Source organism: Trachypithecus francoisi, unplaced genomic scaffold (genome assembly GCF_009764315.1).
Source record: "Trachypithecus francoisi isolate TF-2019V2 unplaced genomic scaffold, Tfra_2.0 Lachesis_group0, whole genome shotgun sequence".
NCBI lineage: Eukaryota > Metazoa > Chordata > Mammalia > Primates > Cercopithecidae > Trachypithecus > Trachypithecus francoisi.
Window position 1 is genome coordinate 59,245,729 of NW_022681453.1, and position 27,948 is coordinate 59,273,676.

Genomic DNA, 27,948 nt, shown 5'->3' on the forward strand with positions numbered 1-27,948 from the left:
GGCGCAAGAAATCAAGTTTTGCAAGTGATCATAACATCGGAGAAATATTTCTCGAGTGGGGGCAGCCCAAAGCATATCATCCATATAATGAATAATGTAACACTGAAAATTTTTTATGAGTAGGTTCAATTGATTCTCCTACATAAGTCTGGCAAATTGTTGGACTGTTTAACATGTCCTGTGGCAACACTTTCCAATGCAAACGTTTAGCAGGCTGCAGGTTGTTTACTGCAGGAATTGTAAATGCAAACTGTTCACAGTCTTGCTCAGCTAAGGGGATAGTAAAGGAACAGTCTTTTAAATCTATGACTATTAAAGGCCAATTTTTTGGAATCATAGCAGGAAAAGACAATCCTGGCTGTAATGCTCCCATAGGTTATATAACTGAATCAATGGCTCTTAAGTCAGTTAACATTCTCCATTTACCTGATTTTTTTCTTAATAACAAAGACTGGAGAATTCCAAGGGGAAAATGTTGGAGCTATGTGTCCTTTTTCTAATTGTTCAGTAACTTAAGTCCTCTAAAGCCTCCAGTTTCTCTTTACTTAGCGGCCATTATTCTATCCAAATTGGCTTATCTGTCAACCATTTTAAATGTATAGGTTCTGGAGGCTTAACAATGGCCACGATTAAAAATGATATCCTAAACCTTGGCGGGAACTTTGTCTTCCCACTTGAAGTGTTTCCTTCAAACCTTGCAAATTTTTTCCTAGTCCCATACCAGGGACATACCCCATTTCATGCATCATATGTTGACTTTGAGGGTTATATGATTGTTCTGGAATTAGAACTTGTGCTCCCCATTGTTGTAATAAATCTCTTCCCCATAAATTTATAGGTACAGAAGTTACAATTGGTTGAATAGTCCTAAGTTGTCCAGTGGGCCCTTCACAATGCAAAATATAACTTTGATATACTTTAGGGGCTTTACCAACTCCAACTGTGTTAAATTGAGCAGTTTGAATTGGCCAGGTGGATGGCCAGTGCTGTAGAGAAATGATTGAAATGTCCACTCCTGTATCTACCAAACCTTTAAATTTCTTTCCGTGAATAGTTATTTCACAGGCAGGATGTTTATCAGTAATCTGATTCACCCAAAAAGCTGCTTTGCCTTGTTTATTTGTGCTTCCAAATCCTCTTGTTCATTTAATTTCACTTTTCCCCATTTCCACATATGGCACAATCAGTAGCTGTGCTATATGCTCTCCTGGCTCTGCTTTCCAGGGAACAGAAGTAGATATAACAATTTGAATTTCCCCATTGTAATCTGAATCGATGACTCCTGTACATACTCACACTCCTTTTAAATTTAAACTAGATCTACCTGGAAGTAATCGTATCGTCACCACTGGCAACATCTGACTGGAGACAGCAACATTCTTTAACAGTCCCATTACAAAAGGAGAACCTGGTCCATACTGATTAATAGCTTGTTTAAATTCTTTGAGTAAGGCCGGGCGTGGTGGCTCAAGCCTGTAATCCCAGCACTTTGGGAGGCCGAGACGGGCAGATCACGAGGTCATGAGATCGAGACCATCCTGGCTAACATGGTGAAACCCCATCTCTACTAAAAAATGCAAAAAACTAGCCGGGCGAGGTGGCGGGCGCCTGTAGTCCCAGCTACTCGGAGGCTGAGGCAGGAGAATGGCATAAACCCGGGAGGCGGAGCTTGCAGTGAGCTGAGATCCGGCCACTGCACTCCAGCCCGGGCAACAGAGTGAGACTCCGTCTCAAAAAAAAAAAAAAAAAAAAAAAATTCTTTGAGTAATTTGAAAGGAAAAAGCTCAAATGTAGCTATAATATGTCCCTGTTGATCTGGGGGGTGTATTCCAACAGGGAACTGCCAAGTCTCTAAATTATCCTCTCTTCTAGCTTGCTGGATTCCTGCCTGAATAGAACTGAGAGCGGTCACTTGAGGTGCTGCTTGAACAGTCACAGGGGTAACTACTTTTTGCCCAGTATCTTCCGGAAAAGAAAGATCTGGAGGGTCAGGACACTCTTTTTCTTCAAAATAATGAAGGGGTGCAGAAGGGTAGGAGGAACCTCTGCCTCCTTTGCTGCTTCAGCTTTAGCTGGCAAACAAACCTGCTCTGTCACGTCTTCTGTTACTTCATTACACCTTCCTTCCTTGTCATCATTAGGGTGAAAAGGTTCCAAGGTGGAATGAATCAGAGCTCACACTTGTCCCACTGTTACCCTGATGCTTCAGAGCTCCCCTTCTTACTCACCACGGGGATTGCTTAAGAGTACTCGGGTGACCTCCAGCTTAGTTCCACGTTCTCCAACCGTCACTCCAGTGACTCTTTGACCTTGGTTCGAACCCCAGGTATGGACACCACTTGCCGAGACCAGCTTGGTCGTGGAGACCCTAACCCAGTGGCACTAGAGGAATTAAAGACATACACACACATAGAAATATAGAGTTTGGAGTGGGAAAATCAGGGGGCTGACAGCCTTCAGAGCTGAGAGCCCTGAACAGAGTTTTACCCACATATGTATTGGCAGCAAGCCAGTGATAAGCATTGTTTCTATAGATTATAGATTAACTGAAAGCATTCTTTATGGGAAAGAAGGGGATGGGCTGAAACAAAGGGATGGGCTCTGGCTAGTTATCTGCAGCAGGAACATGTCCTTAATGCACAGATTGCTCATGCTACTGTTTGTGGTTCAGGAACGCCTTTAAGCGGTTTTCTGTCCTGGGTGGGCCAGGTGCTCCTTGCCCTCATTGTGGTAAACCCACAACTTTCAGTGTGGGTGTCATGGCCACCACGAACATGTCACAGTGCTGCAGAGATTTTGTTTATGGCCAGATTTGGGGGCCTGTTCCTAACACCATACTCTTTTTTTCTTTCTTTCTTTCTTTCTTTTTTCTTTTTGAGACAGAGTCTCACTCTGTTGTCCAGGCTGGAGTGCAGTGGCGTGATCTCAGCTCACTGCAACCTCTGCCACCTGGGTTCAAGCCATTCTCCTGCCTCAGTCTCCCAGGTAGCTGGGATTATAGGTGCCTGCCACAGAGCCCAGCTAATTTTTGTAGTTTTTAGTAGAGACGGGGTTTCACCATCTTGGTCAGGCTGGTCTTAAACTCCTGACCTCTTGATCCACCTACCTCGGCCTCCCAAAGTGCTGGGATTACAGGTGTGAGCCACTGTACCCAGCCCTGATTTCTATACTCTGAAAATTAATTGGTTAAGTGCCTGAATGCTAGACATTGCCTCACCAAAACCAGAATTATTTATATAATGTTTTCTTTTTTTTTGAGACAGAGTTTTGCTCTTTTGCCCAGGCTGGAGTGCAGTGGCACGATCTTGGCTCACTGCAACCTCCACCCTCTGGGTTCAAGTGATTCTCCTGCCTCAGCCTCCCCAGTAGCTGGGATTATAGGTGCATGCCACCACACCCAGCTAATTTTTTTACTTTTAGTAGAGATGAGGTTTTACCAGGTTGGTCAGTCTGGTCTTGAACCCCTGACCTCAGGTGATCCGCCTGCCTCAGCCTCCCAAAGTGCTAGGATTACAGGCGTGAGCCACCGCACCCAGCCTTATATGTTTTCAACAACGGCACAGCAGCATTTCTCCCACATTATAGTTTTGCAGCACTACTTATCACTGTGCCTCCTTTCTCTCTGATGCTCTTTTCTGTGTTTTCTTTCCTTTCTTTTCTTTCTGTGCTTTCATCTGAATACTTGCCTGTTTTCCAGTTCATAAATTCACTATTTTGCTGCTTCTAATCTGCTCTAAATCTCATCTAATGAATTCTTTTTTTAAAGTAACAACTTTAGTAGGGTATACTGTATATCTAGTCATACAATCAACTGTACCTATTTAAAATGTATAGTTTGATGAGTTTTCAGTTATGTATATACCCATACAACTACAACCATAATCAAGATGCAGATCATTCTTGTGGTGCCTAATGTCTGTAATTTCAACACTTTGGGAGGCTGAGGTGGGAGATTACTTGAGCCCAGGAGTAGTTCAAGACCAGCCTGGGCAACATGGCAAGACCCAAAAAAAGAAATTTAAAAACTAGTTGGGCGTGGTGGTGCATGTCTGTAGTTCTAGCTACTTAGGAGGCTGAGGTGGGAAGATTGCTTGAGCCTGGGAGGTTGAGGCTGCAGTGAGCTGTGATAGTGCCACTACACTCCAGCCTGAGCAACAGAGTGAGACCCCGTTGCAAACAAACCAACAAAAAAACTCGCCGATCACTGTTATCATCTCCAGAAGTTTATTTGTGCCCCTTTTTCTAACATGTCTCCCTCCACATCTGGTCCCAGGCAACCACTGATTTGCTATCATTACAGATTAGTTAGCATTTTTCTAGAATTTTATGTAAATGGGATTACACATTATGTATTCTTTTGTTTTTGTCTTCTGCTGCTATTAGGTTGGTGCAAAAGTAATTTGTTTTTTGCCAAAGTAATGCAGTAATGATGGCAAAAACCGAAATTACTTTTGCACCAATCTAGTATAACAGTTTTGAGATTCATGCACTCTGTTGAGTGATTGATAGTTCATTTCTTTTCTTGCCAAGTAATATTCATTTAACTGAATATTTTGTTGCAGAGTTAATTGAATGTATTTTGTTCATCTATTCACCTGTTGATGGGTATTTGAGACATTTCAGGTTTTGTGATCCTGTGAATAGATACTGTCAATATTCTTGTACAAATCTTGGTGTACCCAGGCACAGTGGCTCACACCTGTAAACCCAGCACTTAGGGAGGCAACAGTGGCCAGATAGCTTGAGCTCAGGAATTCAAGACCTGCTTGGGCAACATAGTGAGCCTCTGTTCTCAATTACATAAAAATTTTTTGACTTTATTTTAAAATCTTCCAAATCTTAGTATAGATGTATATTTTAGTTTCTCTTGGGTGAATACGTGATAGCCATTTTTAGGCATCAACTTGGCTGAACTATAGTTTCCAGTTATTTAATAAAATACAAATCTGAGAGTTGCTATGAAGGTAGTTTTTGTTTTGAAACAGGGTCTCACTTTGTTACCCAGGCTGAATGCAGTGGTGCCATCATAGCTCACTGAAGTCTTGACCTTCTGGACTCGAGCAATCCTCCCACTTCAGCCTCCTGAGTATCTGGGATTATAGGCATACCACCATGCCCTGCTAATTTTTAAAAATATTTTTGTAGAGATGAGGTCTCACTATGTTGCCCAGGCTTGTCCCAAACTCCTGGGCTCAAGTGATCCTCCTGCCTCAGCCTCTCAAAGTGTTGGGATTACAGGCATGAGCCACTATGCTGGGCCTGAAGGTGTTTTTGTGGATGTAACTAAAAATCGTAAATTGATTTTAAGAAAGATTATCCTAGGCAATCTGGTTGATCCGGATTCAATCAGTGGAAAGTCTTTTTTTTTTTTTTTAATTTTAAGTTTGAATGTATATTTTGAAATAAAAATGGAAAATAACAAATTTGTACAAAATTGTCACACAGGAACACACTTTAATAAGATACCATTACATGCTATGTGTATTTAGAAAAGTTACAGATCTAGTAAGAAAAAAAAAACAGTCATTGACAAATGCAAGTTCATTTTTTGAGCAACAAGAAATCTCCTGTGAAATGTCAGACTGAAAGCCAGTGAGACTTGGTGAGTGACGGCTCAGCACCTGCTGAGGCCTGGAGCTTGCCTCCCAGGCTGGGTGCTCAGCTCTGGCCTGTAGCTGGATACCGTCTAGAGTCCTACGTGCCATGGTCTTTTTCTTTCAGTAAACAGTATAAAACATACGATTTTCCTTTGATTGTAAACTTCAACAGAAAATAACATGCTTAAGAATTGTGCTACAAAGAGTACTATGATTTTTATTGTAACTCACCACATTTAAAACATTTCCACTTCACAAGTTTCTGATTTGCTTCACCTTCTTACTTGGCAATGGTGCCCTGGCGGCATTGTCCACACACACCAGTGTGTATGGAGAAGCGGGCTGCAGGCCCTTCCTGAAACCATGGTCCATGGCTCTGCCTTCACGGAACAGGCCGAGTCATGTCTCTGCCCAAGATCAAACCATCTGCTCGCAAGTTAGAGGCAGCTCAGCCCATCCATTTATTGCTTTCCTTATATTCCACTTTTTATTATTTAAGTTGTATTTTCATATGTCCCTATAGAATTTACTCACATTACCTGGCTAATAATCAACAGTTTGGGCTTTTTATATAACAGCTCTTCAGATAGATTGCTGGTATGTGAAGCTCACCTGATCTGCATAGGGAGAAATCAGGAGGTATTTTTGCTGGTAGATCAGCTGCACTGTAGCACCTTACAGTTAAAACTCCACCCTCTAGGAATGTTATGTTTTAGTCTTAAAAGAGTCGTTTGCTCACACTTCCTCTCACATAAAATACTTAGTTTCTTTCTCAATATTAAACATTATTATTATTATTTTTTACAACAAAAGTGTTCAGGACAGACATCACAAAACCATAATCCCAGATAAATGGTCTAAAAATGCAGTTAGGTCATCTTTGTATATCAATGCTAAACAAAAGGTTTGAGCCTTTGACCATGCCCATAGATGCCTAAGTTCTTCCACGTTATCATTTCTATAGTTTGACAAAACTAGAATACACAGTCTTAAGTGGGGGGAATATCATAAAAATTCATTACTTCAATGTTTAACTTTTTCACGATTACTTGAAAATTCATAGCACAGCATCACTGCAACTTGCTAATCATGAAAGCTGTAAATTAACAATCACTGCCTCTCATAATGACTGCACCAGTATCCATTTTTATTTATTCCTAATTTAATTCAATTGCAACTACCTGGCTGTAAGTTTGAGGTAGTTTCACAGTGGTTCCACCTGATGGAAGGAGTATGACTTAAAGTACCCTCTGCGGTATGAGACTAGGTCAAAATGAGAGGGAAATACAGTACCAAATATACTGTCTTCTCACTTGGCATACAAACTGAAAAAAACCACCAACCAACCATTTCTTTAGTGATAAAAATACAGTCTTTTTGTGAGCATGGAAACAATACATGGAATCTGTTTCTTTGCATGAAAAGTAGCATCAAGGGAAAAGGACTCAAATTCTGTTGCCACCTTTCGGTTAACCCGGGTAAGAATGTGCATAAATTCAAGCTTGTCGGCGTACTGTTTCAGCATGGCACAAAGCGACTGGATGAACCAGGAGCCATCCTTTGAATTTCGCCAAGAATAATAACCAGGTGCTGTGGAGAATGCATACAAGAAGTCGGCCTCCACTGGGATTTTATGACATGCCATGTCATCCTCGACACCACCGTCTGTCTCAATGCCACAGTCTAGTTCTGTACCACGGCAGGCCTGAATAATGAAAAGTTTGGGTTTTCCAGTTAGACTTCTACAACAATCCCCTCTGAAAAAGCTTGTAATTTTTTTCAGGTCAAGAGGTCCATTTGTTCCAAAAATTATTCCTTCTTCACCATGGCTCAGAAGCACACAAACAAAACTGCTCCTTTTGCTGTGATCTTCTTTAGAAACATTACGCATCAATTCCACAATTTCTTCACATGTAAGATCGTTTTTATTCCTGACTTCATATTTCAAGTTTATGAATGTTTCCCTGAGGTTTGCTGCATCAACATCTGTACCAGACCGAGATGCCATTCCAGTGCTTTTATGAAAATTCTTATTAATTATTATACATAAACCCATCTCAGGATAATCCATTTTATAACTGTTGTCCAGGGATATTCCAGAGTCCACTGATTTGCTTCCATGTATGGTTTTTAGTTCCAAACTTTTAATGGATTTTGAATCCACTGAGTTTTCAGTGTTCTCCATGGATACCTTTATTAATGCACAGCCTCCTCACACCTTCCACAACCGCCTCACAGCAGCAGCCACCCGCTACGATCCGCGTCTGCACGTCTGCACGGCTTCAGCGGCCCGCCGCCTGGGAATGTGCTTCAGCGCTAGCTCCGCCCCCGGCCCGCCCCTGTCGGCCCCACGCGCCCACTTCGCTGGGGCCAGTCCCCTAGCTCCCGCCCGCACGAGAACCCCGGCCCGGGCTGGGCCCTGGGAGCCGCCCGCCCGCCGAAGCACCGGAAAGTCTTTAAAAGCAGAGTTGAAGAAGAAGAAATTCTGCCTGGGGACTGTGACTTCAGCCCTTGCCTGAAAGTTCCAGCCTATTCTCCTGCCTGCCTTACAGATTTCCAATTTGCCTAATCAGCCCCCCTCACCCCACATAAGTCAATTCCTTGAAATAAATCTCTCACTGTGTATCTCCTACTGGTTCTGCTTCTCTGTTGGAACCCTGACTGATATCGATTTGGTACTTTCAGTGCCACTTTCAGTGGCTCTAGAGGAACAGAATCTTCAGGATGAGTTTTCTGAATTGGTTCTGCATTTTCTTGAATTGGTTCTCTTGTATGATTACATTTAAAGGCACTAGCGACTCTATTTTCAGTGGTGAAGAGGGCATTGGGAGTCCATGGCATGATAAAGCATTGAATATGCCTAATGAAACACCTATAGAAAGCAAGGTCATGAGTAACTGTGTATTTTTTACCTTAGATTATTTTAGTTAAACTAAGGAACAGAATGGCATTGGCCAAAACTGCACTGAAGAAAGTAGGCAAAGGATGAGCTCAGGGTTTCAAATTCCCAGCTTTAAGTGTTTAAAGCTTTAAGCTATGCATAGATGGCCTGGAAGCTTCTATATCTGTCCTGAAAGGAACCCTTAGGGCCATGATTTCTGAAAGCAAACCCAGAGCCTCATTCTGCAAGGGGCTGATAGAGATGCTGTTTAGAGCCTTTGGCAGGCCACTGTAGGTGAATCATGCTGCAGAACCGTAAGATTTTGGAGCAAAGCCCTGCAGATTAGTACCGTCCTCTTGAGAAACAACGTTTGGCTTGCTGGGCCTCAGCTGAGACTGAACAGTTAACCGTGGGTCATCAAGTTACCATGTGACCTGAGCTGCTTATCATGAACTAAGTGTTATCTGATCCACCAAGCTATAAAGTTGTGCACTCACAGCAACACTCCATTATCAAATTGAAGTGGTATATATGAGATTGGGCTCAAATGGGCCCTGAAGGCATAGGTAAGTTGCATGAGGAAGTGGCCCAAATGTCCATGGCCCCCACTCCTGCTACATTACCTTCTCTCTCCCAGCCTGCACCTATGGCCTCATGGGGCATTCCTTACGACCAGTTGACTGAAGAAGGGAAAACTCAGTTGTGGCTTATAGCCCAGGTTTATGACGGTTCTGCACAATATGCAGGCACCAGGTGAAAACAAAACTAGTGTCCCTTTCTGGGACATCCCTGAAGAATAATGGTGAAAAAAAAATTCCCCCAGTTGGCAGAACTTTGAGCAGTGTACTTGGTTGTTCATTTTGCCTGAAAGTAGAAATGGCCAGAAGCTCTTCTGACCAAGAGGTCTTAGTTCCAAAAGAAGGAACACTTCCACCAGGAGACCCAACAACATTTCCATTGAATTGGGAGTTGAGGCAGTCACCTGGCCACTTAGGGTCTTTCATGCCTCTAAACAACAGGTAAAGTAGGAAGTTCCTCTACTGGCTGAGGTGACTAATCCTGATTACTAAGCAGAAAATTCGGTTGCTACTATAGGATGGAGATGTATTAATAATAGGTAACTTTATATTGCAGTATTAAGTTATAGGACATCAAAGGTGGAGAAGAAACATCACTCAAGGATGTTGCATCCCCTTGGGAAAAGTGTTGTTACGTTTTCAATAGTATGCAGGATAGTTATATCATGTTAAGTGAAAGTATGACTTTGCTATTGTCTTCAAATTTTTTTATTTTTTATCTTTTTTTTGAGACATAGTCTCACTCTGTTGCCCAGGGTGGAGTGCAATGGTGAGATCTCGGCTCACTGCAACCTCTGCCTCCCAGGTTCAAGCGATTCTCCTGCCTCAGCCTCCTGAGTAGCTGGGATTAAAGGCATACGCCACCACGCCCAGCTCATTTTTGTATTTTTAGTAAAGACAGGGTTTCACCATGTTGGCCAGGTTGGTCTCAAACTCCTGACCTCATGATCCACCTGCCTTGGCCTCCCAAAGTGCTGGGATTACAGGCGTGAGCCACCGCGCCCGGCCAAAAATATTTTTTTTAAAGAGATAGGGTCTTGCTGTGTTACCCAGGCTGGAGTACAGCGGTGCAATCATAGGTCACTGCAGCCTTGAACTCCTGGGCTCAAGGGATCCTCCTGCCTCAGGTTCCCGAGTAGCTAGGACTACAGGTGTACACTCCCACACTGGCTAATTAAAAAAAGGTTTTTTGTAAAGGTGAGGTCTCTAGGTTGCCCAGGCTGGTCTTGAACTCCTGGGCTGAAGCGATCCTCTTACCTTGGCCTCCCAAAGTGCTGGGATTACAGGGTCCCTGGTCTGCTATTGTCAGCCTTTAGAGATCAAGTATGGTTAAGGAGATGTGTAGGAGTGTGATTGCCGGGTCATCAGTCTAAATTTTAGCTATCCTAATGAGAGTGTTGTGGTTTTAATGGAAAAATCCCTAGTTGACTAAAGATGTTGATAATCTCTCCACTGCTTATAGCCCATTTTTATATCCTGTGAACTATTTACTAAAGCCTTTGCCCATTGGTTTATTGGGCTGGTTTATTATTCATTTATAAGAGTTCTTCATGTATTCTGGATACAAGACTTTTGTCTAATGATTTCTATTGCAAACTCTCCACCTGTGGCTTGCCTTTTCATTTTCTTAATGGTGTCTCTCAAAGAGTACCAGTTTTTAATTTTGATAGAGTTCAACTTATCAATCGCTTTTTTTTTTTTTTTTGAGACAGGGTCTCACTCTGTCACCCAGGCTGGAGTGCAGTGGCACCATCTCAGCCCACTGCAACCTCTACCTCCCAGGTTCAAGTGATCCTCCTTCCTCAGCCCCACAGGTAGCTGAGACTACAGGCACAGCCCAGCTAACTTGTATTTTTTGTAGAGATAGCATTTTGCTATGTTGCCCGGGCTGGTCTTCAACTCCTGAGCTCAAGTGATCTGCCTGCCTTGGCCTCCCAAAGTGCTGGGATTACAGGTGTGAGCCAGGCCATAAATCACTTTTTATGGTTCATACTTTTTGTGTCCTAAGAAATCTTTGCCTATCCCAAGGTCACAAATACTTTTTCTATGTTTTCTTCTAAATTTTTTTTTTATAGTTTTAGCTTTTAAATTTAGGTTTATCATCCATTTTGAGTTACCTCAGGTGGCTCCTTCAGTGCTTCTGAAATCTATAAATGCATCCTCCACCAACCTCAAATCTAAGTAAACCTTGCCACCTCCGTCTCCTTTACTTCTCATTCAATTCATTGCCAAGTCCTGTCCATTTTACCACTAAATAGTGCTCTTCTCTGCCACCACCTTCCTGCCTTGCCTTTACTACCTGGCCAGTGGCCTCCTAACTGGCTTCCCAGCCCCGGCTTTGAGACTCTCATCAGACTACTCTTCACATTGCTATCTAAGTAACTTAAAAACAGACATAATGGGCCGGGGGTGACGTGGCTCATGCATGTAATCTCAGCACTTTGGGAGGCCAAGGCAGGTGGATCATGAAGTCAGGAGATTAAGACCATCCTGGCCAACATGGTGAAACCCCGTTTCCACTAAAAATACAAAAAAAATTAGCTGCGTGTGGTGGCATGCGCCTGTAGTCCCAGCTACTAGGGAGGCTGAGGCAGGGGAATCACTTGAACCCGAGAGGTGGAGATTGCAGTGAGCCACGATCGGCCACTGCATTCCAGTCTGCCTCTCAAAAACAAAAAACAGACATAATGATCAAGTTCTTTCCCCAGCAACCCTGCTGAAAAAAACCTGAATGGCTTCTCTCAAGCACTCAGATTAAAGTCCCAAATCCGGCCGGGTGCGGTGGCTCACGCCTGTAATCCCAGCACTTTGGGAGCCCGAGGCGGGCGGATCACAAGGTCAGGAGTTCCAGACCAGCCTGGCCAAGAAGGTGAAACCCCATCTCTAACAAAAATACAAAAATTAGCCAGGTGTGGTAGCGCGCGTGCCGGTAGTCCAGCTCCTCAGGAGGCTGAGGCAGGAGAATCCCTTGAACCCAGGAGAAGGAGGTTGCAGTGGGCTGAGATCAAGCCACTGCACTCCAGCCTGGGTGACCTGGGTGACAGCGCAAGACTCTGTCTCAATAAATAAATAAATAAATAGGTCCCCAATCCTCACCTGTTCTTGCCTACCTCTTCCCACACTCGCAGTCTACTCCACATTGAATGTTCTTTAGCGCTCCCCATTCTGGCCATGCCAAGACCTTACCCCTTGGAGCAACTAACTCCTCCCAACTCAATTTCTCAGATTCTACCCTCTTCATCCTCAACTAAATCAATACCCCCATAAAGATTCTCTCAGTACCATATACCCCTCAGAAGATTTTTACTAACTGAAAACTTAATTTTGTCTGATTCTCCCATGAATGTTTTCCTTCTCCACCAGATCTCAAACTTCATGAGGTCAGGGACTCCGTTGACCCCACATGGTACTCCCAGCTCCTTGAACACGGAAGAAGTCTCATTACATAAGTAATAAAAATAAAATAAATTAGGAAAATGGGAATTATAAAGGGATAGGCTGGTGGCTGCTTACGATTCCTTCAGTGGTAATACCTGGTGCAAAATAATGACAGTCTCTGCCCTTTTCCAAGCAGCCTGCTAGGTGGAACGAAGGAAGGCCTTGCGACTCAACTAGGGAGAACAAACGTGTGATCCAGAGCGGCGCGCAGAAATCCGACGAAACCCCATATTATTCAGGGGCGTTGCTGCTAGGGCGAGGGTGGCTCGGTTCCAAGAGTTTTTTGCCAGGAGGAGCTCACCTGGAGCAACTCAGCACTACCTGCAGCGGCGCAGCTCACCCAGCCCAGCGACCGCGTGGGTAGGCGGGCTAGGGGCGGGGCCACGCCTTCCAGGGCCCATCCCCGCCCCCTGCGGCGTGCGCGCGCCCGTCCGCCCGCTCCCTTGCGCGTGCGCCGCCGGCCGGGGGCGGAGGTTGTGGGCGGTGGCGGCTGCAGAGGGGGCGCGCGCGTTCTCGCTCCCTCGCGCCGGTTCGCGCTCCCGCGCCGGGGCTGAAGCGGCGGCGGCGGCGGCGGTGACTGAGGTGGCGGCGGCTGAGGCGGCGCGGGGGGAGGGTCGGGAGGGGGGGTGGTTGTGGGGGATGGACCGGGTGCGGCGGCCGCAGTGGAAGGAGCAGGCGCTTGAGCTCGAGCGACGGCGCTGGCGGAGACGCCGGCTGCTCCTCCCCTCCCCGCCGGTGAGTGAGCGCCCCCGCCCCGGACGCTGGCGCCGGTCGCGGCCCCCTCACGGCCCTCCGCGGTGGGTGGGGACAATCGTGAGGGAGCGTGGCCCGGCGGCGCAGCGGACGCGGGCCTGGCCTCCGGCTCGTGGCCTGTCGGGGCTCGGACCCGCCGTCGCCCCCGTTCGAGGTTGAAGCCCCGGGCCTAGGACTCGACCCCCAGCATCCCACGGGGCTTCTTTCCTTTCCGGCTCGTTCCGCTGTCATTTTGACCTGGGGTTCCCTCTCCAACCCCTCGCCTCGTCCCCTTCCCAGCATCCCAGGGCCGACGTGAGGGAGGGGCGTGTGAGAAGTCGGGCCGAGGCCCGAGGGACTGTTAGGAGCCGGTTCCCGTCGGGGTCTGGGGTTTTAGAAGCCCTCGATCGCCATGGCGTCCCAGAAGTTAGCCACCAGGACTCAGCCATTTCCACCTGAAACCAGTTTTGCACCTTTTGTTTTGATTTTGAACTGTCGTTCGAGGGGAGGAGGGAGCCCGGCGTACTGGAGAGAATAGATGGTGGGAGGTGGGATGTGAGAAGTAGCTAGCTGGCTGAGCTTGGCCTCAGTATGCCCCCGTTAACCCCTGTAGGATAGGGGAAGGGGTGCAGCGAGTTGCACCTTCCCTAAAGGGCCAGAGATCGGTTTATAGCTTGCGAATCTCTGCTTTTTCAGCCTCGGTAAAGGGGTATCATTCGTGGTTGGTTTGGTTCGTCCCTTAACAACATTCTTGGTGAGGAATCCCCAGGTGAATCTGCCGCTGAGTGAAGCAGCTCACTTGAGCTGTTGGCTAGCCCCGGCCCCCCCAACGCCCGTTGGCTTTTGTGACACGTTACATGTTAGTGTTGGGTGGAGCCTAGCCATCAGAGGTACCTGTACTATAAGCATCTCTATAAAAGGTCTGAATTCCTAAATTAGCTTATTCTGTTCTTTAAAAAAAATCAATCCAGGACTTAAATATCAGATAGCTGCTTTAAAATAAAACAAAACTTTGATTTGTTCCAGGAGGTAGATACATTTTTTTCTCCGTATATTAGAAGATCGAAACTCAAATTGTGAGTAGGTGGTAGTTTTACTAGTGTCATGTGACAAAACGATGTTTATAGATGGCATTTTAACTTAACAATAACCTTGTCCTCTACCAACAGAGTTGGCTTGTATTTTTTTTGCAATCACACACCCACTCTCTGGCTAGTGTAGAAAGATTAAAAAGCTGCTTCTGGTCTGTGGGTGGCAACCTTTTAATTTCTAAAGAGTTTTGAACTGCTTATAGGGTGCTGATCAACAGCATAGGAAAATTTTAGACATTAAAAATTCATTAGCATGTGATGGAGATCTGTTATAATTATGAGCATTGATTAAGATTTGATATGGTGTAGGTGCTGTGTACTGTGTATAAGAATGAGATTTCTCAGAGCATTTGCATCAAGAGAAACAGAAGCACAGACTGCTGACAGTGTTGTGACACCTTGCAGTAGGACTTTTTTATGAGCACAAAAGACCTGTAGTCTACAATTTGATGAAGAACCCCAGTGCCCTAGACTAGTTGGTGACCAACCACCATTACTTTGGTCCTTCTTGATGGTAGAATATTTCCCCTTTTCTGCAAGACTACTTAATGTACAGAATATATAATGGCTCAGGGCTTACTTAGGTTTAAGCTCCTCAGAGTGGCAATTATGGACCATTCATTAATTTATTCACCAAATACTTATTGAGCCCTTACTTTGTTTCAGGATGTTTTCTAAGTACTGAGCTACATTGTTGGGACAAAACGGAAAAGGCCTTTTCCCTAATTAAGCTTTATTCTGTATGTATGGGAATGAGGAATATACAACAACCAAGCAGATAGGATCATTTCAGATAATGATATAAATCAGTGATTAGTAAACTTTTTTTGCTGAAGGACCAGAAAGTACAGTACATATCAGGGTTTTTGGGCCATATGATCTCTTTTGCAACTACTCAATTCTGTTTTAGTACAAAAGCAGCCACAGACAGTACATGAACAAACATGTTTATGTTCCAGTTAAACTTGGGACACTGAAATTTGAATTTCATAAAGTTTTCACATGTCACAGAATATTATGAGTTTTAAAAAATATTTTCCCCTAGCCATTTAAAAATGTAAAACCATTCTTGGCCATAGAAAACGGGGCAAGGTGGATTTGGCCTATAGATTATAGTCTGGCCTTTTATAGAAAAAGTTTGCTGACCCCTAATATGAATTATGAAGAAAATAAAACAAGCTGATGTGACAAGTGAATGACTGAAAGGTGGGTGGAGGGTTACTTAGTGAGAGGAGGCCTCACTAAGGAGAAGGTATTTGAGTTGTGACCTGAAAAATGGGAGTGCTTTCCTGGTAAATGAAACTGTGAGTGCAAAGGTCTGCAGGTGCAGATGAGCTGCTCTTGTTTTCCAGCGTTGAACTTCCCCACATAGCATGTCATTCTTACCTTTATGTCTTTGTTAGAATGTTCTTCTTCATGTAATAAGATGGTACCTTTCTCTCTCCTCTTCCTGATCCTGCCTTAACAGTACCCATGGAGTAAGACTGCAGTGGAGTTTCACCTCATCCCAGGGTTAGGTTCTCGAGTTAGTGCATGAGGCAGAAATCCCATAAGATGAACACTCTTCTTGAAAATTCCATGAATTGCTCAAAAAGTATGGTATGAATGTTTTTGTATATATAGTTGTATAAAATTCTTACGAATATTAAAGGCTGAGAGCCACAGAGCTTGACTGGGGGAAAGAGCAAGAGGAAATAAATTATTATATAGATCTCTGGGCCTTCAGACTATTTGGCTTTTTAAAACTGCTGTGGAGTCCCTATCAGAGAGTGGGGGATGGTGCAGAATTTTGATATGTTCCTGTTTCCATGCAGGGTTTAATTCTATTTTTATGTTAAGCCTTTATTACATTAATCCATGCTCATAGATATGTTGTCAATATTAAGCAAGATAATGTATTTGAAAGAGCCCGGCACTTAAGATAGTCAGTAAACATTTGAATCTGATTTTTACTTCTTTGGGCTCACATACATACTGTCCTTTGAAAAGTTGTAGAGAACTTAGCCACCTGTTTCCTGTCTTTCCATATTGGCATTTCCTGTTGTGGCTCCACTGAACAGCTGTCCCTCTCTTTGTCCTTGAGCATTGGTCACATTCTGCCAGAGGTTGGCTTCTAAGTTAAATGGGTATATGATGTAACTCTGTTCATTCTGCCACATGACTCTTAAAGTGTTTGAGCACTGCTGTTATGTCTCCCATTTAAGTCTTCGCTTTGCAGAGCTAAATGTTTTTATTTTTCTTTTTTTAAAGATATTATAGAGAGAGACGGGGTCTCATATGTTGCCTAGGCTGGTCTCAAACTCCTGGCCTCAAGTGATCCTCCTTGAGCTGGGCTCCAAAAGTGCTGGATTTGTAAGCATGAGCCACCATGCCCCAGCCATTGTAATTTCTATTAGCTTTTTCTTATTTTTCCACCCTTCTGGTTGTTCTTGAAAGTGAGCTAGTTTATCTTTTTTATCTTTTTTTTTTTTTAACTTTGCTACTTTGAAGTACATTTTAAGGTACAAACTCAAGTTTTATCTCCTTGACCAAGTCTTTCCTGATAATTCTAGACCTTCTTTATATTCTTAATATACTTTTATGTTTACTCTTCAATTTAATTTTTTCTTATTTTTGTATTTTATACTAGTTTCATGAGCATTTGACTTCACACTGCGACAACAAGCTTCTTGAAGGCAAAGACCCTGTTTTAAGTATCTTTTGTGTCCTAGATGCACTGAATAAAATTCAAGGGATGCAGTTCATCATAAATTTGTTATAATTTTTAAAAATAGACTTTAAAGTTTAGATTTACAGAAACATTGCGAAGATAGTGCAGAGTGCCTGCCTATCCTACACTGTTTCCCATGTTATTAACATCTTACATTCCTGTGATCATTTGTCAGTATTAATAAACCAATATTGATATATTATCCCAGAGACCATACTTTATCAGATTTCCACAGGTTTTTCCTTAATGTTGTTTCACTATCCCAGGATCCCGGGATCCCATCCACGATACCACATTACATTTAGTAATTATATCTCCTTAGCTCCTCTTGGTTGTGACAATTTCTCAGACTCTCCCTGTATTTAATGACCTTGGCAGTTTTGAAGATTACTGGTCAGGTTTTGTTTGTTTTTTTGAGACAGGATTTCCCTCTGTCACCAAGACTGGAGTGCAGTGGCACGATCTCAGCTCACTGCAGCCTCAACATTCTGGGGTCAAGTGATCCTCTGACCTCAATGTCCAGAGTAGCTGGGCCCACAGATGGGTGCCATCATGCTCTGCTAATTTTTGTACTTTTTGTAGAGATGGGGTTTTACCCATGGTGCCCAAGCTGGTCTCGAACTCCTAGAACCAAGCAATCCGCCCTCCTCAGCTTTCCAAAGTGCAGGGATTACCACTGTGCCCAGCCACGGTCAGGTATTTTTATAGAATGTTCTTTGGGATTTATCTGTTGTTTTTCTTGTGGTTAGGCCAATAATGTAATATGCTTTTGAAAGGAAGACCACAGGGGTAAAGTGTCATTCTCATCACATATTAGGGATGTATACTCCCAGTATGACTTATCAGTGTTGTTGTTAACCTTGCTCATCTGGCTTGAGGCAGTGTTTTCTGTGAAGTTATTCTTTCTTCTTCTCTTTCCTACTATACTCTGGAAAATTGTCACTATGTACAGCCCACACTTAGTGGTGATGAGTTATGTTCTACCTCCTTAAGGGTGGCGTATCTACTTAAATTTCATTGCTAAATGGTTTCAGCTTTGGCCATTGGGAGCTCTTTAAGTTGGCTCCTGTATCCTTTCTCTTTGACATACCTCCATCATTGTATGTGTACTTTCTTACTTTCTGGCAACATAAGATGCTCTAAGGTTCATCTTGTATGTTTTCTGCTCCAGTCCTGTAAACAGTCATTTCTCAAGGAGCCCTGGTACCTTTTATTGAAGAATGGTGTTACAAACCGAGATCTGGGTGATAGGTGTGCTTGTTGGTACTGAAGTGTTGTTGCTTCTAGGCCCTCTCAGTTGACAGAGGAAGGAAATATATGTGTACATATTAACCTGTGTATATACACATCTCTCTCTCTATATTTATATATGTAACTGTATCTTTATTAAGCCAAACATGACTTCATGATGTGTCCAACTCTAATTCATTACCACATGTGTCATTCTAACCTTTCCTTGCTTATATGTAACCTCCTGCTTCACCAGTGAAAAACCTGCCTCCCACCATTTGCCAGAATTGATTATTCAATTCCAGCATACATGTATAGTGGTTTCAGAACTGTTGATCTGTATACCTGTGGGAAACTAGTTTATCAACTAGAAACTCATGGATAGTTCTTTTTGCCTTTAGTTTTATAGATAGCAGTCATTTCTAATATTTTTTAGGTTAGCAGCTTTCCCTATTCACTTCCTGAAGTCGTCTCATATATTTGTAATAGATTTAGATTTTGTCACAGTCTGCATTTTTTGCTGAGATACCTTTATCTCCTAATTATTTAATAATTTGCACACATTAAAGTTTATTCTTTGTGATATAAATTTCTCTGGGTTTTGACAGACTTCTAGTATTTTATGTTTAACATTACAGTATCCTGCAGATTAGTTCCACAGCTCTAGAAAGTTTCTGTCTCACCAATTTACTTCCCTCACACCAGCCTCTGGCAACCTCACTGATCTTTTAACTGTCTCTATAGTTTTGCCTTTCTTAGAATGTCAATATGTTATATTTTAAAAAGTGTTTTTGAGTGGTCTTTTTTTTAATGCTCACAGTATTTTGTTAAGTAGTGGAAGATACAGGTACAAGATAACCAACATTTAGAATTTTTTTTTTGAGAGATGGAGTCTCGCTCTGTCGCCAGGCTGGAGTGCAGTGGCGCAATCTTGGCTCACTGCAACCTCCACCTCTCAGGTTCAAGTGATTCTTCTGCCTCAATCTCCCGAGTAGCTGGGACCACAGGCGCGTGCCACCATGCCCAGCTAATTTTTGTATTTTTAATAGAGATGGGATTCCTCCATGTTGGCCAGGGTGGTCTTGATCTCTTGACCTCATGATCCGCTCTCCTCAGCCTCCCAAAGTGCTGGGATTACAGGCATGAGCCACCGCGCCCAGCCCAGTATCTTTTTTTTTTGAGGTAAAATTCCTATAACATACAATTTATACAAATTATGATTTGAAATATGTAGTTAACCATTTTAAATGTACAGTTCAGTGGCTTTTACTTCATTCACAGTGTAACATGTGCAACCACCACTGCTGTCAAACTCTAGAACGTTTTCACCCCAAAAAGAAACCCCATACTTATTAAGCAGTCCGTCTCTTTGTTCCCTGGCAAGCACAGTCTGATTTTTGTCCTATGGGTTTGCCTATTCTAAACATTTCACATAAATGGAATCATATTATACCTGGCCTTTTGTGTTTTTATTTTATTTGAGATGGAGTCTCACTCTGTCTCCTAGGCTGGAGTGCAGTGGCGTGATCTCGGCTCACTGCAACCTCTGCCTCCCGGGTTCCCAGGATTCTCCCACCTCAGCCTCCTGAGTAGCTGGGATTACGAGTGCACACACCACACCTGGCTAATTTTTAAAATTTTTTTTTAGTAGAAACGGTTTCACCATGTTGGCCAGGCTGATCTTGAACTCCTGACCTCAAGTGATCCGTCCGCCTTAGCCTCCCAAAGTGCTGGGATTACAGGCGTGAGCCATTGCAGCCGGCCTGCCCTTTTGTTTTTAGCTTCTTTCACTTAACAGTGTTTTTATTCATCCATGTTGTAGCGAGTATCAGTACTTCATTCCTTTCTTATGGCGTAGTAATATTCCCTTGTGTGAATATACCACATTTTGTGTACCTGTTCATCAGTAGGCTGTTTTGAAAAATGCCACTTTTGGCCGGGTGCAGTGGCTCAAGCCTGTAATCCCAGCACTTTGGGAGGCCGAGACGGGCGGATCACGAGGTCAGGAGATCGAGACCATCCTGGATAACACGGTGAAACCCCGTCTCTACTAAAAACTACCGAAAAAAAAAAAAACTAGCCAGGCGAGGTGGCGGCGCCTGTAGTCCCAGCTACCCGGGAGGCTGAGGCAGGAGAATGGCGTAAACCCGGGAGGCGGAGCTTGCAGTGAGCTGAGATCTGGCCACAGCACTCCAGCTTGGGTGACAGAGCGAGACTCCGTCTCACTCAAAAAAAAAAAAAAAAAAAAGAAGAAAAATGCCACTTTTTTGCTATTATGAATAGTGCTGCCTTGGATATTCTTGTATGAGCTTTTGTTTGAACATGTTTTCAATTGTCTTGAGTATGTAACCACTGTATTTCTTTTGTTAAGTTTATTATCATATAAAGCAGAAAGTTACCCAGTGGCTTGACTTTGGATAAAGAGCTGAAAGAATGCTACTTTCTCCTGGAATATGGTATTCCTTAGTGAATACTGAAATCACATAATTTTCTTATTGTCTTTATAGAATAAAGAATTTTGGTCCAGACAGGGTAACATTAGGTAGCCTTCCTCTAGAATTCTGTCAGAAGAACATCCTGAGTAATGTGAACCATTCAGTTACCTGTCTGAGAGCAGCAAGTGGTCTCTCACTGTGCAGTTGGGTTATGAGGTCTGCTAGTGGTCTCAGCAGTCTCCGAGTGTATGAATTGCGTTTAACATTTTGTATTCAGGCCAGGCACAGTGGCTCACGCCTGTAATCAGTCTGGGAGGCTGAGGTGGGTGGATCACGAGGTCAAGAGATCGAGACCATCCTGGCCAACATGGTGAAACCCCATCTCTACTAAAAATACAAAAATTCGCTGGGTGTGGTGGTGGGCACCTGTAATCCCAGCTACTCGGGAGACAAAGCTTTGTTTTGCAGCGATTGCTTTGACACCTTTGCTTTGACAAATTCACTTTCTTCAGGAAGACTTGGCAAAAGTTTTCTTCTTTTGCTAGTTTGGGGCAACCTGACCAATTCATTGAAACCTATTGTTTTTCAGATTTCTTGAAAACAAGGAACATTCTTTGCTGTAGCTTATTTATTTATTTATTTAGAACCAGAGTCTGACTTTGTCGCCCAGCCTGGAGTGCAGTGGTGCAATCAAAGCTCACTGCATTCTGGACCTCCTGGGTTCAAGCGATCCTCCTGCCTTAGCTCCCTGAGTAGCTGGGACTACAGGTGTGTCCCTCTATATCTGGCTAATTTTTGCATTTTTTGTAGAGATGGGTTTTGCCCTGTTGCCCAGGCTGGTTTTGAAACCTGTGCTCAAGCAATCTGCCTGCCTCAGCCTCCCAAAGTGCTAGGATTACAGGTATGAGCCACTATGCCTGGCCTGCTGTAGCTTATTTGTAAATGACTTTTGGGTTCCATTGAGACAGTGAAAAAAATAGATAAATTATATATTGACCACCATATTTTTTTTTATCCCAAAGAATTTCTCTGTAGGCAAGCCCTTCAAAGTGTTTGAAAACCACTGTTTGTGTAGTAGAATACTAAGCTGGAAACAAGGAGATTTTAGTTTTAATTTTATTTCTTCAAAAGACTGTTATCAGACAAATAGATTGTACTTTAGAGCTTCATTTTATAAAGAAGAAATAATAATTGACTGATTTATAGGAAAGTGTGATGGGAACTGAGTTTTAATAATCAGGGTACTTTGAAGTTTGTGGAAGACAAGCATGTTGGAAGATACGTATAAATTCTTTTTTTATTTTATTTTGTAGAAATAGGGTCGCACTATGTTGCCCAGGCTGGTCTCCTATTCCTGGACTCAAGCGATCCTCCCATCTCACCCTCCCAAAGTACTGGGATTACAGGTGTAAGCCACCACGCCCAGCCTGAAAATTCTTGATACCGTTTTTTTCTTTAATAATGTAAATGATTCTGCTCATACTATTATAAAAGTCTTTGTCCAGTATGCATCTATAGTTTGTTTATTCATATATTTTACCTTTTTGTGGTGCTCTTTGTTCTTTTGTATAGGTCTAGGTTTCTGTGTGGTATGATTTTCCTTCTGATTGAAGGACTTCTGATGTTTCTTGTAGTGTACATTTGCTGATAATGAATCCTTTTAGTATTTGGTTATCTGAAGACTTTGTTTTTAGTTTTGGAAACTATTTTCACAGGATATGTAATTACTGTTGATGTTTTCTTTATGATGCTGTTTCACCATCTTCTGGCCTGCATTGTTTCCAGTGAGAAATCTGCTTTCATTGGGTTTATTTTTTCTGTATGTAATGTGTGGTTGTTTCCTTCTGGCTGCTTTTATTTTTCTTTCAAAAAATATATTTTTTCTTTCTCTAATTTAATTTTTTTTTTCTAAAATAAAATAAAATAGAAGTGAGGTTTCACCATGTTGTTTCACCATGTTGGTGAAACCATGTTGGCCAGGCTCATCTTGAACTCCTGGCCTCAAGTGATTGATCCCTCTTGGCTTCCCAAAGTGTTGGGATTACAAGTGTGAGCCACCGCTCCCAGCCCCAAAAATATATTTTTTAATGTGGTAAAATACATATAATTAAAAATTTACCATTTTAACAATTTTTTGTTTCTTTGTTTTTGAGACAGGGTCTCGCTGTGTCACCCAGGCTGGAGTGCAGTGGTGTGAACATGGATTACTGCAGCCTTGACCTCCTAGGTTCAAGTGATCCTTCCACCTCAGCCTCCTAAATAGCTGGGACCACAGATGCAATTTCCTGGCAAAAATTTCCTGGCAAATTTTTACAATTTTTTTGTAGAAATGGGGCCTCACAATGTTGCCCAGACTGATCTCAAACTCCTGGGCTCAAACAGTCCTTCCATGTGGGTCTCTCAAAGTGCTATGATTACAGGCATGAACCAACACACCTGGCACATTTTAACCTTACTGATTGATTGATTGATTGATTGTCTCACTTTGTCACCCAGGGTGGAGTGCAGTGGTGCGATCTCAGCTCACTGCAGCGTCCACCTCCCAGGTTCAAGCGATTCTCCTTCCTCAGCCTCCCAAGTAGCTGGGATTACAGGCGTGTGCCACCATGCCTGGCTAATTTTTTTTTTTTTTTTTGTAATTTTAGTAGAGACAGGGTTTCACCATGTTGGCCAGGCTGGTCTCAAACTCCTGACCTCAGGTGATCCACCCACCTTGGCCTCCCAAAGTGCTGGGATTACAGGCATAAGCCACAGCGCCTGGCTGATGTTAACCATTTTTAAGTGTGTTGTTCAGTAATGTTAAATACATTCATAATGTAGTACAACCATCACTATCATCCATCTCCATTACTCATTTCATCTTGCAAACGGAAACTCTTTTAAACACTAATTCCCCAGACCCCCTCCCCCAACCTCTGGAAGCCACTATTCTACTGTCTTTGAATTTGACTACCCTAGGTAACTCACATAAGTGGAATCATACAGTACTTGTCTTTTTGTGACTGTCTCCTGTCACTTAATATAATGTCCTGAAGGTTCATCCATGTTGTAGTATTTTTCAGAATGTTCTTCCTTTTTAAGATTGCATAGTATTCCATTGTGTATGATGTACCACATTTTGCTTATCCATATATGACACTTGGGTTGGTTCTACTTTTTGGCTATCATAAATAATGCTACTGTGAACATGGCTGTACAGATATCTCTTACAGACCCCACTTTAAATCTTTTGTGCTATAAACCCAGAAACGAAATTGCTGGATCATATGGTAATTCTATTTTTCATTTTTTTAGGTACTTCCATACTGTTTTCCCCAGTGGCTGTACCATTGTACATTCCTATCAACAGTGCACAAGGGTCCCACTTTCTCCATATCCTTGCCAGCACTTGTCATTTTCTGTTTGTTTGTTTGTTTTAATCATAGCTATCCTAATGGGTGTGAGTGGTATCTGATTGTAGTTTTGATTTGCATTTCCCTAATGATTTATGATATTGAGCATCTTTTTATGTGTTTATCAGCCATTCATGTATCTCCTTTAGAGAAATGTCCTTTGCCCAGTTTTATCAGGTTGTTTTTTGTTTGGAGTTTTAAGAGTTCTCTGTATATTCTGGATGATAGATGATCTGTAAATATTTTCTCTCGTTCCATATTCCTCTGGCTCCTTTTAAGATTTTTCTTATGTCTGGTTTCAAGGAATTTGATTTTGTTGTTCCCTGGTGGAATAAAACTTTCTTTGAGTTTTTTGCTTTTGTTAAGCTTTTTGAGTTTGTGGGTTTATACTTTTCATCAGATTTGGAACATTTTTGACTATTATTTCTCCAAATATTCATACATCCCTCCTTGGATTCCAATCACATATATATTACTAGGTTTCTTGAAGTTGTCCCATACCTTACTGATGCTCTGCTCTTTTTCTTTGGTCTTATATTTTGGGTTTCATTTTGGATAGTTTTTATTGATGTGTCTTTACATTCACTCATCTTTCCTTCTGTGTCTTGACTGCTGCCAGTTCCATCCAATGTATTTCATTTTATATATTCTATAATTTGTGGTTTGATAGAAATGCAGTGATGTAGCAGGTATCAATACTGCCTTAATTTGTTGCCAAAATATAACAGATTTCTTGTTTTTTATGTTAGCTAAAAAGGGTATACAAACCACCCTATATGTCATATTAACATTTATATCACTTTGTTTTCATGTTAACTTTTAGTTTCTCTGCCAAAACCTGCGTTTTTTTTTTATATGATTATTCTACATTTTCTGCTGAGAGTGGACTTCTGCATTAGTAGTTCTACAATATTCATTTTATGAGTTGCCAGAATAGTTGCTCTGTTTGGCAGACTGCAGACAAATCTTTATCTATGATTGGTTGTGTGATATGACCGTCATTTTGCTACAAAAAACTTGAAATAGATTTTAATATTTTCTTTACTATTATCAGAGAGAGAACTGGATTACCTGCCGAAGTGTACTTTTGCTTATTGCTGTCATTGATAACTCAGTGGCAGCTGGGCGTGGTCACTGGTGTTACCTCCATGTGATCACTTTTTCTTCACTAATGTTAATTTAAAAATTTTTAGGCTGAGCGCAGTGGCTCATGCCTGTAATCCCAGCCCTTTGGGAGGCCGAGGCAGGGGGATCATGAGGTCAGAAGATCAAGACCAGCCTGGCCAACATGGTGAATGAAACCCAGTCTCTACTAAAAATACAAAAATTAGCCTGGCATGGTGGTAAGCGCCTGTTATCCCAGCTACATGGGAGGGTGAGACAGGAGAATCACTTGAACCTGGGAGGTGGAGTTTGCAGTGAGCCAAGATTGCGCCATTGCACTCCAGCCTGGGCAACAAGAGCAAAACTCTGTCTCAAAAAAAAAAAAAAAAAAAATTGCAGTCTGAGAACTGATGATATACATCAGACCAGAAGTATTTCTGATTTTGGAATATTTGTGTTATACTTATCAGTTGAGCATCCCTAGTTGGAAAGTCTGAACTCTGAAATGCTCCAATGAGTGTTTCTTTTGAGCATCATGTTGGGACTCAAAAAGTTTTCAGATTTTGGTGCATTTTGGGTTTTGGCCTTTCAAAGTTGGGATGCTCAGCCTGTCATTGTTTGTCAGACAGTCATGTGCATTCAGTAGTTCTTTCTCCTTTTCTTGCTCTTCTGTCCCAGCAGGTATTAATCTCTGGAGAAGACACATCCACAGTTAGCACTTTCTTCAGATGCTGACGCTCGGTGAGCAGTTGCCCTTGGTCACAAGATATAGAAGACACAGTGTCCATCCTCCCAGATTGGATCTCTTTTTCATATGGATCTTCTGTTTCTATGTCTTTTTTAAAAATAACTTTTTGGGAAACCTTTTGGATTACAACTGTTCATCCTCACCTATGCAAAGAAAGGGAAGCTGTTGCTGGGATTTTGAGGAGGTATGTCTTTTTTTCTTCTACTGCAAAATCACATAACCCGGGCACTCAGAACAGTATAAAATAATTATACGTTCCTTTCTAGAACTCAGTTCTCATTCGTTTACTCGTTCCATCTTCCTTTCTCCCATTTTCTCTTTTTTCCCGGCAACTGTAGCTCAACAAGAATTTTCTTAATGTATATAATGAAACAGTTCATTTCCTTCATTCTTCCTGTATGTTATTAAGACACGGGATTAGAATTACAAGTAATGGGGAGCAGCTTGAATTTTTTTAATTAAATTTTTTATTTTTATTTTTTATAATAGAGACAGCGTCTTGCTGTATTGCCCAGGCTGGTCTGAAACTCTGGGCTCAAGTGATTCCCCCACCCTAGCTTCCCAAAGTGCTTGGATTATAGGTGTGAGCCACTGTGCCCAGCTGTAGCTTGCATTCTTATTTCTCAAATTGAAATTGTGACTTGGGTGAACTGAATTTGTTCTCATTCTGCATAGACACTGGATGGTTCAGGAAAGCCTAGTACCCTTAGCATAACATTTTGGCTATATGATTTCATAGTCTGGTTCAGTTTCATTTGCAAGAGGAGGTGTGAAATTGTAGAGTTTTGAACTAAAAATTGAGACTTCAGTCCCAGGTTTGACATTATTACCTCCATGCTTTGAGAGTTAAAGTATGTGTATTTTCTCACCTTTAAAACGGGCTTATCATTACTTGCTTTACACAGCTCATGGGGTTATTGAGAATCAGATGAGAAAATTTGAGTGAAAGATTTTTATCAGTGTCAAGGATTGTTATTGCATTGTAGACAGTTACAGGTATATCTGTTGTTTTCACTCAAAGACTCAATTTTTCTTTCTGAAAAAAAATTTTTTGTTTTTTGAGACAACATCTTGCTCTTTTGCTCAGACTGAAGTACAAGGTTGCAGTCGTAGTTCACAGCAATCTCACATTCCTGGGCACAAATAGTCCCCCACATCAGTGTCTCAAGTAGCTGGGACTGCAGGCATATGCCACTGTGATCAGCTAATGTTTTTATTTTTTGTAGAGATGGGGGTCTCACTATGTTTCCCATGCTGGTCTCGAACTCTTGGGCTCAAGTGATCCTTCCACCTCGGCCTCCCAAAATGCAGGGATTACAGGCGTGAACCACCATGCCTGGCCTGAAATAAATAAATAATGCATAAATGCCATTTTTAAGTTTGTGATGACAAATTCTAAAGAGAAAAGTAAAAGGAAAGCAGGAATAGAGTGTATTGAGGGGAAGGGGTTGAGTGTTCACAGATGGCTTCACACAGAAGGTGACATTTGAGTAAGGGCTTAAAAGAGGTGAAGGAGTGAGCCATGCATATGTATGAGAAGAGCATTCTAAGCATAGTGAATCACAGCGTACATGTCCTGAGACAGAAGCTTGCCTGAGGAATGGTGAGGTTGGGTCCTTATTTTGTGGTGCTTTATGGAAGTGCTTTTCAAACTTCAATGTGCACATGAATTACTTTGGGGGTTCCTATTAAAATTTAGACTCTTAATTTTGTAGGTCTGCGGTAGGGCCTATTTCTAATAAGCTCCCAGGTGCAACTGCTGCTGGTGGTCTTTGTAGGCCTTTAGTGTTTACACTGAGCAAAATAGGAAGTCTTTGGAATGTTTGGCCAGGGTGACATGATCTGATTTATATTTTGACATTTTCATTTCTCTGGCTGCTGAGTAGATAGTGGTAGATTGGGCAAGGACAAAAGCAGAAATACTAGTTTGGAGCCTATTACTGTAATTAAGGTGAGAGAAAATGTGGTTTGTGCTGGAGAGTAGCAGTGACTGTGGTTACACATGATCTAAT

At 42.4% G+C, this 27,948-nt stretch overlaps 3 protein-coding genes across 8 annotated transcripts in view; 1 reads left to right on the forward strand and 2 right to left on the reverse strand.

The window, feature by feature from the left end:
• Window positions 1–1,754: 1,754 nt before the first annotated feature.
• On the reverse strand, window positions 1,755–13,675 carry LOC117078177 (serine/arginine repetitive matrix protein 3-like). The gene is made up of 3 exons (XM_033201663.1): window positions 13,511–13,675; window positions 12,590–13,255; window positions 1,755–2,382 (listed from the first exon to the last, which is right to left on the reverse strand). Exons 1-2 carry the CDS (start codon window positions 13,673–13,675, stop codon window positions 12,812–12,814), a joined length of 609 nt encoding a protein of 202 aa, XP_033057554.1. The 3' UTR covers window positions 1,755–2,382; window positions 12,590–12,811.
• Window positions 5,377–7,861, reverse strand: LOC117083313 (caspase-3-like). 2 transcript variants are annotated; one of them, XM_033210833.1, is made up of 2 exons: window positions 7,303–7,806; window positions 7,116–7,187 (listed from the first exon to the last, which is right to left on the reverse strand). In XM_033210833.1, the coding sequence occupies exons 1-2, from the start codon at window positions 7,780–7,782 to the stop codon at window positions 7,116–7,118; spliced, it is 552 nt and encodes a 183-aa protein (XP_033066724.1). In that variant the 5' UTR covers window positions 7,783–7,806. The 2 variants fall into 2 exon arrangements, with proteins under 2 accessions (XP_033066723.1, XP_033066724.1); XM_033210832.1 differs by having other exon boundaries at window positions 5,377–7,861.
• Window positions 12,949–27,948, forward strand: part of TMCC1 (transmembrane and coiled-coil domain family 1) — a 249,804-nt gene continuing 234,804 nt past the window's right edge. For 2 of the 5 annotated variants that reach the window (XM_033210823.1, XM_033210827.1), the window contains exons 1-2: window positions 13,105–13,229; window positions 25,870–26,120. The gene's annotated coding sequence lies outside the window, so the exon portion shown is untranslated. Of the gene's footprint in view, window positions 13,077–13,097; window positions 13,230–15,898; window positions 15,917–25,866; window positions 26,121–27,948 lie in introns of those variants that run through there. The other 3 variants (XM_033210825.1, XM_033210824.1, XM_033210826.1) reach the window with 3 other exon arrangements.

Excerpts from the sequence above, each read along its gene's own strand:
- LOC117083313 (XM_033210832.1), bottom strand. The coding sequence starts at position 7,782 with ATGGAGAACACTGAAAACTCAGTGGATTCAAAATCCATTAAAAGTTTG.
- LOC117078177 (XM_033201663.1), bottom strand. The coding sequence starts at position 13,675 with ATGGCTGAGTCCTGGTGGCTAACTTCTGGGACGCCATGGCGATCGAGG. Across the intron at positions 13,256-13,510 it reads GATGCTGGGAAGGGGACGAG|CGTCCGGGGCGGGGGCGCTC; the intron begins GCGAGGGGTTGG and ends GACCGGCGCCAG.